Source organism: Acomys russatus, chromosome 1 (assembly GCF_903995435.1).
Source record: "Acomys russatus chromosome 1, mAcoRus1.1, whole genome shotgun sequence".
In the NCBI taxonomy this organism is placed as follows: Eukaryota; Metazoa; Chordata; class Mammalia; order Rodentia; family Muridae; genus Acomys; species Acomys russatus.
In genome coordinates, this window is record NC_067137.1 from 21,289,074 (window position 1) to 21,301,074 (window position 12,001).

Sequence of the window (12,001 nt, forward strand, 5' to 3'; positions counted from 1 at the left end):
ATCATCATCACTTACATAGGCAAGTTGGAAGCCAAGAAACTCTGTCAAGAGAGATGGGGAAGGAAGAAGGGAAAGAGAGGGAAGGAGGGAGGGAGGGAGATAGGGAGACAGGGAGGGAAAGAAGAAGGGAGATAGGGAGGGAGGGAAAAAGGGAGGATGGGGGAGGGAGAGAAGGAGGGAGGCAGGGAGAGAGGTCAAACAAAACCAGCAATTCCACTACACACATTAGGCACAGCAGCATGGCACCACTCAGAGTCAGGCTGACCATCTTCAGTGCTGATAAGATACAAAGGCATCAGGTGGCCTGTCAACAGACACTCAAGGCACCATCTCCCCATTATAAAGGGAATTGTCTGCACCACAAAAGGGTGAGTGGTATTAACCTTAGGACCAGAGGACACAGCTCCTGCAGAGCCACTGGGAAACACAGAGCATAAATCTCTATTGCCCTGGAGCAGAAAGATACTTAATAGAAGTGTAATTGAGAGTGCCCCCTTCTAACTTAGATGGTTGGGCTGTGTCGGTGGGAATTGCTTCAGTCCCACTCCCGGAAAGGGCCAGCTGCCCATGGATGTGATTACAGGACTATCCAGGGACGGGCGGCTTGTGCCAGAATCAGCCTCGCCTCTCTGCTACATCCTGAAATCCCCAGCACAGCACCAGGCTTATCTTGGAGATGGAGACAGTGGCCCCAAAAGCAGCTGTTTAAAAGCACCAGTGTTAACAGGGAGCTAGCACCCATTAGCACAGCCAGAGATTGATTTATCAAATTAGCAATAGCCCTTCCGAGAGCGAGGACTTTGCAGTCTTACAAAAGCTGAATGAAGAATGAACTTTGGGAAAGCATCTGGCCAAGAGCCTCTGGAATTTAAGGCCCAGAGAGGGTAAATGACTTATAGAAGGTCGCCAGCAAATTAGTAATAAAGGTGGAACACCGGTTTCACTAGGTGCTTGTTTCTAGAATCAGTTAGTCTGTAAACCCTTTGCTTCACTGATAAAGAAAACAAAGTCCACACATGAGAAGTGGCTGGCCCAGCCTGCACTGTGGAGTCCCCACAGTCCTCACCCAGTGTTCCACCCTTTATATACAGTTCTTGCCCCCCTTTCTTCATAGCCTGGCGGGTGAGCAGAGGGTAAGGAACACCTAAATGGGGTGTATTTATGGACATCCTCCGTGAACCCATCAGCATGCTCAGAGGGCCTATTCTTGCAAAACACTTCAACCATATTAGATACCAGACAGTGACTATGGAAGAGAAAAGAGAAGCTGAGAGGCCCCCGTGCCCTGAATGTGAGGCAAGTATCCACTGCTTAGCACAGATCAGTATCTTCCACCAAGGAAGCTGACAGGAAGCACAGTTGTCTCAGGGCAGGACCCTTCCCCGTGTCTTCATACTTAATGGCTGACCCTCGTGCTCCTTCAGGGTAAGCCAGGACCCCACTCATAGCGTTATCCCTGTTAGTGGTACAGAGGTAGAGAGGGGGATGCCAGGAGAGCAAGAAAGGCTGGAGGTAACATGTGGCTTTGCTTTGATCTGGGACTTCTCAGTCAGGTAGCACAGGGCAGGATCTGCCTAGGTTTGCTCCTGAACACACACTTCTTAAGGCCTCTGGTATCACTTCCAGTGAACAGGGAGGAAGGATGGAAAGGCATAGAGCTGCTAAATACCAGAGGCAGACTCAAATTCAGACATAATGGAGCACAGACAGGCTGTGCTCACCCACAGTGAAGACTTCTCCCTGTCCCACAGGAGCCACAGCAAGCACAGCCACTCACTGTCCTGTAATACAAGTCACGGGAAGGACATATTTTCTTTCCTTGCAGCAGCCCAGGGCCTGGTCACTGATGGAATTGTACCTTACCTCCCCTGGACAGGCAGAGGCTGTGGATGAGGTGAAGGCCGGTAAAGATGGAGGGCAGGGCTCCTGTTTGGGTACAGCTTGTTCCATTGGCTTTTGTGGTCCTTACAGGTCTGGAGTGCAGTTTTGACTTCCCCTGTGAGCTGGAATATTCTCCGCCCCTCCACAACCACGGGAACCAGAGCTGGTCCTGGCGCCGTGTGCCCTCTGAGGAGGCCTCACAGATGGACTTGTTGGACGGGCCAGAGGCAGAACATTCTAAAGAGATGCCCAGAGGTAAGGATAGCGTGTTCTGGGTGGGCTAGGACAAGGCTCAGCTGCCTGTTTCCTTTGAAATGAAGGGACTTTCCCACCCTTGTTCTGCCTCTTCTCCTTGGAAATAGGCTTTGGATATCTCTGTGATTCTCCATGGCTCCTTGACCTGTGTGTAATACACCATGTGAGTCTAATTTTAGGACAAACCCAGCCCTTTACTCTTACCAAGTAATAGAAGTAGTATTCTAGAACTCTTCAATGTATTTCCCAAGGTAAGACACTGAATGACATGTTGATTTGTTTATCTACCTGGAATGGGGTTGCCATTCAATTTGAATTTCATTCCATTCGATTTGAATTTCTAAAGAAGTCCCTTTTTTTTTAGTATGTCTCCGGTGATGCTCGGAACACACTTACACCAAAACCTATTCCAACTGTATGGAAACCTCCAAGTGTGTTCTGCATTTTTATTTGCTGAATCTGCCAATCTTAACCGGGAAGGTGTTGAGCAATTGGGTTAAATGTGTTTCAGAGTCATTCATGAATATTCAGACTGCATGCTTGTTTTGCATGGTGCTTTCAGCAGTCCTGGCTGTTTGTGAATAGTGCCTGGCAAATTTTCAGGACCTGAAGAGTAGACACTGGTTAGAGGCACTGCTTATACTTGGAGCGTTTTTACAGGGAGATTTGAAAACCTTAAGCCTGACTCTAGTCTTCCGGTTTCTCTATCCACAAGACTTCTGAGACACAGAAAACCTTGCCAGCCCATTAAATTGGCAGCGTGGTTTTCTGGTTTTCAGGAAGAGGTGAAAACTGAAATGGAAATGGATTTATTGGGCATTAGTAGGACTTGCTGGCCTTCTCTGTCCTGTCGCACTCAAAGTGAGTGAGGGAAAAGCCAGGGCCCTGAGGAGGGGAGTGACTGGATCAAGGACACACAACTTGTGTTTCATGTACAGGTCTAGATGCCTACCTTGATGAGGGCAAAACAAGGGCTCTTTCCACATGCCATGTATCTGGGCCTGTAGCAAAAGCTACAACCAGAGCCCGTACTGCACCCAAGTTCTTGAGAGAGACTAACACAGGCTCGTGTATCTGCAGAGTCTGTTGGGGACAGGGCTCAGGCGAGCTGAAAGAGGTGACACAGTAATAATGAATGTTCTTGGATTTGTATTATACACCGCCCTCAAATCCCATCATCACAACAGGCATAACAGGCACAACCCCTTTCTGCACATTCTTCTGAGCTCTCTTCTCCTCTTTCATGACCCTTCTCAGGTTCTTTGAGGTTGACCTCCATTTTAAGTTGCCCTCCCCTGGATGTTGACGGCTGCTCTGTGTGAGAGCATGTGTAGGTAAATCGCCACTTACTGAGAAATACACAGGGTTTAATAAAGAGATTATAGGAAGTGCTGCCAAAGATGCCAAGTCAATATATCTGAGCCAAGGCCTAGCAATATGAGTATTTTACATTATGAAAACTGCCATGTATAAAACATAGCTATAACATGGATGCATAAAATTACAGATGACAATCTGAGGAACACTCAAGTCCTCCCTACCAAGCCGAAGAATCTAAATGTTGTCGCCCTCTTGTAGCCTCCTGGCCTCTCTTAATCCACAAACATCTCTTTACCCTTGGGCACTGCCTGTTCTTCTGTACCATTAATTTATCTTCCTTTATGGTCGTGCCCTCCCCCCCCCACACACACACAAAGCATTTTTCATGTCTTTTAATATAAGCAAAGTCATTCCATCATTGTGCAACTTTGTATTCTGATACACGAAGCTTTGGTCTATTGGTTTGCTCCCCTGTTGAATTCATCGCAGGAAGGTAACCGCCTCTTCCCTCTTCTGTCATTGACTATTTGGGTTTTTCTCTATGTTTTTGTAATTACCAATAACATTATTGTAAGCCTTTTTGCAGGTCTCTTGGTGCTCCTGTCTGAGACTCTTATAACATAAAACAAAGATGGAATTGCTAGGGTAAACATTTGATGCACCTTCCACTTCATTAGGTAATGTGGATCTGTTTTCTGGAGTGTTATGCCGACTGACACCCTCCCACCTGGGATGTATGGCTGGTCCACCCTGTGATCTTTGCCCTCACCAATTATTAGCATTGTCAGACTTTGTCATTCTTGTCCATCTAGCAAATGAGATACTATTTCACTTCAGTTTAAACTTCCATAGTATTCTTCTCAACATGTGTGTGTGTGTTGTAGTCATTAACATCAAGTATCATATGTGTGTGTTGTAATCATTGATGTCAAGTGTCGTGTGTGTGTGTGTGTGTGTGTGTGTGTGTGTGTTATAGTCATTAACATCAAGTGTCATATGTGTATGTTGTAGTCATTGACATCAAGTGTCATGTATGTATGTGTTTGGACTCATTGACATTGAGTGTTGTGTGTGTGTGTGTGTGTGTGTGTGTACACATACATATGTGTCAGTGCCCATGAAAGCCAGAAGAGGGTGTCAGATTCCACAGAGTTGGAATTACAAGTGGTTGAGAACTAACTGATGTGGGTGCTGGCAACTAAACTCTGGTCCTCTAAAAGAAGCAGTGGCAAGTACTCTTAACCATTGAGACATCTTTCTAGCCCTCCCACCTTAGTTTTTGAGACAGGATTTCTCATTTAACTTGGAGTTAGCAAGCCCCGGGACCCTCTTGTCTCTGCCTCACCAATGCCAAGATTATAGGTGGGCTACTGTACATGGCTTACTGGGGAACAAATTGAGGTTCTCGTGACTGTGAAGTCGCCATTTTACCAACTGAGATGCCTCTGGTTCTTAATGGGATTTCTCAAATAGTTTGCATATGTTTCTTAGATGATGCTAAGTCATCAATTCACTGTGTTCTGTTGATATAGGCCATCCTTCCAGGCTTATTCTGATTAATAGCCACAACTGTGGTTGTTGGTGGATTCTAATATCCAACTGTGTTGGTTAGTTTTCTAGTCAACCTGACACAGACCACAGCTACTTCAGAAGAAAGAACCTTAATTGATAAAATACATCCACAAGATGGGCCTGTGGGCAAACCTATGGGGCATTTTTTTGATTGGTGGTTGATATAGGATCCTATATCAATGCTTAGCTCTCTGTGTGCTGTGCCGCCCCTGGATGGTCCTGGGAGCTATAAGCAAGCAGGCTGAGCAAGTCATGTGGAACAAGCCAGTAAGCAGTGTTCCTCTTTGGCCTTTGCTTCAGTTCCTGCCTCCAGGTTTCTGCCTTCACTTCTTTCAATGATGGACTGTGATGCAAAAGTTTAAGGTAAAATAAACCTTTTCTTTCCAAAGCACTCTCTGTTGTTGAGTTTTATCACAGTAATAGAAACTATAATGAAGATGTCAATTTCTTAAAATATCTATTTTTTAATCACTGTAGATTTTTTAAAGTATTTATGTCCCAAGGGTTGGCTGGATCACAATGCAATGACTTGGAAAACACAGCCACTGGACTCTGTGAATTCCACAGACTTTGTGATGTCAGATGGTGTGTGTCTAGAACTGAGACTTTTACATGTTTTAAACAGTGGCAATAAATTGGGCACTGCCAACCTCTGACCTGCTTCTCTTCCTCTGTCTTTCTTCTTGTGATCTCTGGCCTGTGCAGGGCGCACAGAAGGCTATGAGAAACCAAATAAGAAGTGGGGAGAGAAATCCTGGTAGCAAGACACATAGCGATTGCCTTTCCGTCTTTATGAAGCTTGATCCCATGGGTCAGTGCATGCAGGGAATGCAGAGATGCTTGCATTAGATGACGCAGCCAGGGTAGGAATACCCATTTTAAAGTATGCGTTTGTCAGTTTCAATAGAAAGCTGTCATCTGTTCCTTCTGTCTGTACGCAGCACCCATAAATACTGTGATCCAAGCAACCACAACAGAAGGCACTGTGCATGTGCCCACCTGCTTCTTCAGACCCTTCAGTGTATAAGGAGGCTCAAGCGTAGGGTGAAGGGATTTCCCTACTGTCAAAAATGGACCTTATTTTCTGTTCCAAAGGAAGGAGACTGGATTAGTCGGGAGTGTAAAAGGAGATGCACTAAAATGGCTTACAGGCCATTGTCATGGCAACGCTACAAGAGAACACTGAGAATTTGGTAGTTGTTCAGTCCATGAGACTGTGTGTCTCAGAAGACCCAGCCTGGTGCTGGAGTCCCAGAGGATTCCTAGAGTCTGCTAGAATCCTGAGGAAGTTCTTATGCTAGCTGAGGAATGCCTCAGCAACAGGCTGGGTGAGCAAGAGTAAAGAAAAGAAGAGAAAAAGAGAAAAGAAAAGTTAAGTTTCTTCCATGTCCTTTTATTTGGACTGCAACCAGGAGATGTAGCTCAGATTTGGGGTAGATCTTCCAATCTCAAGAGATTCTGTGAAAAAAATCCCTTACAGTGTGCCCAGATGCTTAGGATTTAGTTCACTCCAGATGTAGTCAAATTGACAACCAAGATGAACTGTCAGAGTCTACTAACACAGCATTGATGAGTCATAGAAAAAAGGGGGAGCTCAATGCCATGCCCCTCTGCCACCCCGCATGCTGTGGGATATCTGCTCAGATTTCCAACCATGGATGCCTCTTTACTTTTTAAGGCAATTCAATCGATCTGTCATTATTCCTTGATGTGGGGCTGTTCCTACTGACGTAGACTGGCACGGTGGCAGCTCTTGTTCATCAAGGTGAAGGTACAGGGAGGGGAAACAACTTTTCTAATCTGGATCCACACTGAGGGCCCAACACTCTGGTCTGCAGTGCCTCTGCTTTTCAGCTGTTGGAGGGAGCATGCTTGCAGTGTTGACGAGGAGTAATGGGGTGCCCTTTAAGGTTTGATCCTTTTTTAACTGAACATTTATTCGTTGGATGGTATTTCAATTATGTTGCAGTATTTCTTGTCGGGGATAAAGATGGGCCAGCAAAAGGTAGAAAAGTAATAACAATCATAGGTAATGAACTCTGAGAGTATAAATTTTGAATGACTTTAATTTATGGTCCCTATAACTGAGAAGGATATGGGACATACAATTTAGATCAGCAAGATAATAAAAGTGATCATTTTGATAGGACACACTATTTATAAATTAATAAACTCTCAGGGAATCATCAAATTGGGCACTCTTTGAGATCCCAAATGCCTGGGGCATGTTCTAATGCGAACTGCTGCCAGTGTTACAGAACGCAAGCAGGTGAGCACATCTTTCTTCTTCCAGCAAGACTCTATTTTGGTCTCTGTTATGAACTCCAGCTTCAAAATGTAAGGCATGTCACCAGCCATTGCTAAGTGTCCCCTCCCTTGCGCCATACCTTCCTGCACACAAATGAAGAGTGGGCTGAAACGCAAGTCTTGGTTGCAGCTCTGAGTCCTGAGTCTTTCCTTTGTTTTGCTTTCTGTAGCAGCTTGGATGAGAAGCTGCTGCTGAAATTCATCTATTTTTCATAAAGGTGGCTTGATTTTCAAACGGTCGAGACACATCATCTTGAGGCCTGGAACAGTTCCAGGTGCTTTTGAACATGACCAGACTTCTGTAACACCTGAGTGGGAGCCGCTCAGCCTTTAACTCCACACCATTTACCTGTTAACTTCCCATGACCGCTCCAACAGATTGATTTTTAAAAACTGGGTAGTTTACAGAACAAACCCAGCAACGGATCCTCTCCTAAATATGGAAGCTAAGAGTTGGAACCAGGACACTGACAGGGTCTCAGAAGGAGACTCCATCTCTTTCTGCCCTGGCTCTTGGTGGTGGCTGGGAGCCATGGACATTCTTCAGGTTATAGGTGCCCCATGGCAGTCTCTGACCATGTCCCTCTTCTCTTTGTCTCACTTTGGGAGATGGATCCTTTAACTTAGGACCTGCCTTAAATACAGCATAGTTTTTTCCTTAGGCTCTTTAATTAAATCCACAAAACCCCCATTTCTTCCTTTCTTGTTTTTCTTTGGGTTTTGGTTTTTCTTTTCTTTTCTTTTGAAAGATTTTATTTATTGATTGTATATGAGTGCTCTATTTACATATATACCTGTATGCCAGAAGAGGGCATTATATCACATTATAGATGGTTGTGAGCCACCATGTGGTTGCCAGGAATTGAACTCAGGATCTCTGGAATAGCAGACAGTGCTTTTAACTGCTGAGCCATCTCTCCAGCCCTGGGTTTTGGTTTTTTAAGACAGGGTTTCTCTGTGTAGCCTTGGCTATCCTGGGCTCACTTTGTAGACCAGGCTGACCTTGAACTCATAGAGTCTGCTTGCCTCTGCCTCCCCGGGTTCTGAGATTACAGGCATGTGCCACTACACCTGGCTAAACCCCAATTTCTAAATGCCTTCATGTTCATGGGCATTGGACCTTGAGGTTTTCTTCTCAGGTGTCACTTGGCGTATAGACCCATGTCTTTCCTCTGCAGCCATGCGCTGAGTTCTCAATCCTTCATAGTCCAGCGAGGTAGATTCAGAAGACACCAATGAATTCCTGAATTTCTCATCCTTCCTCCAATTTATTTCCCTATCTCCAAGGGTTTAAATGTTCCCAAAGAATCCTCCGAAGGCCGTGGAGGTAAATATCTGTACTCTCAGATTCTTGGAACACAGAGACAGGAGAATGGCAAGTCCCTGCCTGGACTGAGCTACCAAGTCAATACAGCCTCACGGCGACCCCTTGCAGTCCAGTCACTCTTGCCAGCTAGAGAGCTGAGCTGCTCTGAGTTGCAGGTCCTGACTCTTAACACTTTGGTTATGGATACACGCCAAGAGTGAAGAAGGATGCCTGGCCTCCTTCATCCAGTGCAGCTCTTTACTTCTGTCTTCAGAGTCCATTTGCTGATCAGCCAGCACTTTATCGATGAACCCCTCGGCCACGGACTCCTACACGTGTTCATTCATGTTTGCTCTTTCTTGGCAACAGGTCCCACGTGTGAGCAAAAGAAGGGCATATATTCAATGGCTAAGGACAGGCTGCCAAAAAGAGTGAGCTGAGAGGAGCTCAGGACTGGCTTGAGTTTTATCCCAAGAGCTCTGCCCTTGGTCCTGCCCCGATGGGGGCATGGCCTAGTGCAGGCTGCAAGTCTAGCGGTTGGAACCCACAGGGCTCAGTGGTTGCCTTTAAGGCCACTTGGTTAATGAGAGTCAATAATTGCACGTTTCACTTTCTCTGAATGAGTCACCGTTATCAAAGACCTCTGGTTTTAGGAGGCTATTGAAACAGTTGGAGCAGCCAGGAATGATAAGCCACCTGGAATAAAAATAAATAAATAAATGCAATTGAGATAATGGGCGATTTGCAGAGGAAGGATCTCGACGGGAAAAATGTTCTTTCTTTTCAACTTATTTCAGACTGGTAGTGGGGCTGCCCATGCAAGTATTCACCGGTTCCAGCTCTCTAAGATGCCACCCTGGGCGTGTGTCTCAGTCTCCCATCATTTCAACTTGAAGGCAGTGTCTCCAGGGTTTGCTGCCTCTCCTGCCCTTTCATGGTATAAGATAGTTTTGAGCATGTGCTTGTATACACATTTACATTTGCAGACATGCAGCTGTATAGTACTGTTGGCAAGGCTTACTTTGTTTCTTTTTAAGATGAAAAGAAATATAAACATGGCCACACTGAGCCCACTCTCTTGTTTTAATGGAAGCAGACTTCCTGCTTTCCTAAGTCGTCTCACCCTGGTGCTATGGTTACTGAGGGCTCTGGTCCTCCCTGGCTTCTTCTTTTTTTTTTAATTGGATATTTTTTTTATTAATTTATTCATATTACATCTCAATTGTTAGCCCATCCCTTGTATCCTCCCATTCCTCCCTCCCTTCCGCTTCCCCACTCCCCTCCCCTATGTCTGTGACAGAGGGGGACCTCCTCCCCCTGTGTATGCTCATAGGGTATCAAGTCTCTTCTTGGTAGCCTGCTATGCTTCCTCTGAGTGCCACCAGGCCTCCCCATCCAGGGGACGTGGTCAGAAATGGGGCCCTAGAGTTTGTATGAAAGTCAGACCTCACTCTCCACTCAACTAAAGGAGCCTTTTAGTGCAGGTCTCACTCTGTTCACTCACTACCTGTACTGACCAGGGATTTCTCCCCAAGAAGAATACTTCCTAGGCAAGTCTAGCTTTTCAGCTCTTCTTTAAGTTTCAAGGACTCCTAATCTTTTTTATTTTTCTCCTCAGCACCTGAATTGGGGGGGGGGCTCAAAAAGGTGGGGGGTAGGGTGGGAAATAACATCTAGGCTAAGTGCTTGTAACATAGTGATTCTTCAAAGCCACAAGACACTTTTTGTCTATGCAATTCTTAGGCCTAAGGTACAGGATTATAACAAATATTTCCTATTGGCTCATCTAGAAATTGCTTATGAGGGTGAAAAAGTAGAAATATTTTAAGAACCCAACAATAATCAATTAGTTAAGTAATATATAGCATGCTTAAACTGTTGTGCTGTTGCATTTTATGCTATGTAAATATATTCAGTGGGAGTGGAGATATGGCTCAGCAGTTAAGAACATGTACTTCTCTTACAAAGAAATTGAATTCAGTTCTCAGTATCCACAGCAGGCAGCTCAAAACCCCTTGTGACTTCAGCTCCTGAGGCACCTGATGCCTCTGGCCTCTAAGGGCACCGTCTCTCTCTCTCTCTCTCTCTCTCTCTCTCTCTCTCTCTCTCTCTCTCTCTCTCTCTCTCACACACACACACACACACACACACACACACACACACAAAGTGCACACACACAAAACAATAAGAAATGTATTTAATAATTAGTAATGTAGGAGAGTATTTAAGACCCATTACAAAAACAAAACAAAACAAAAAAGACCCATTACTAAGTTTAAAAATAAAACAATAAGTTCAATACTATGCATAAGAGAAATTGTTTGGGGAAAGGAAAAAAATCCTACTTGTTTACAAAGGAAAATAAGTCTGTAAGGAAACAGGCCAGCCTACTAATGAAAGTTACTTCTAGATGACTCAACAGTGCCTTTGCTTTCCTTTGTTCATTTAGATAGTATTCAGCTCTGAACCTGGGTACCATTTGTAACATGATTAACTCATTGTTGCTTTCTAATCCAAGAATATGGGTATTTGTGAGGGTTTAAATGAAAATGCCTCACATAGGCTCACAGGGAGTGGCATTAGGAGATATGGACTTATTGGAGAGTGGGCATGGCCTTGTTGGAGTAAGTGTGTCACAGGGGATGATGGGCTTTAAGGTCATGAGACCATGGCGATAGTGGACCAAATCTCTGAACCATAAGCCAGCCCAAATGAATGATTTTCCCTTATAAGAGTCGCCACCGTCATGGTGTCTCTCCACAGCAATAGACACCTTAACTATACAGATTGCCTTGGACTTTTGAGGAGGTGGTGCTAATTGCTTTATTCCACAACAACCCAAAGTGACAGTGATGGCAGCTTAGCTAAAGCGGACAAGCGGATGGATAAGCAGTCCGTCTTTCCCTCTCCCCATGGAGCGTATAGTGTACTGCCAGACGGCATCAGCTCACCAATGCAGGACGTCCCCACACTTACCAGATACCTGCTCAGTTCGTCTTTGATGGATAGACAATAACTGTGAAAATTAATGAGCAATAATGAGCTGAAGAACACACTCCGGGACCACGCACAGCATTTAAGCAGAAGTGGCACAAACGTCCCTGCTCTGTTTCCATCCTTGTCCCTAGAGACTTACCAGAAGGGCTCTGGACGGTCACTTTTCCTCTTGGCGGGACTCTCCACCAAGCTAAGGTCACTGAGCAGATGAGCAGCCTCTTGTTCTTGCCTGTGTTCTGGAACCCGCCACGAGGGACCACGTTTGTTGTTTTTGGGGTTTCTTGGCAGAAATGTGCCCCTCATCTCTTGGGCCATGATGACCTGAGTCTTAGGTCCTCACTTTACGAATAATCCTTATGAGTA

General features: G+C 45.2%; 1 protein-coding gene across 1 annotated transcript in view; it reads left to right on the top strand.

The window, feature by feature from the left end:
• The window catches only part of Alk (ALK receptor tyrosine kinase), a 713,415-nt gene that overhangs the window by 230,509 nt on the left and 470,905 nt on the right, over window positions 1–12,001 (top strand). The window contains exon 3 of the mRNA XM_051169801.1: window positions 1,972–2,136. Within this exon, the coding sequence (XP_051025758.1) occupies window positions 1,972–2,136 (165 nt within the window). The remainder of the gene's footprint in view (window positions 1–1,971; window positions 2,137–12,001) is intronic.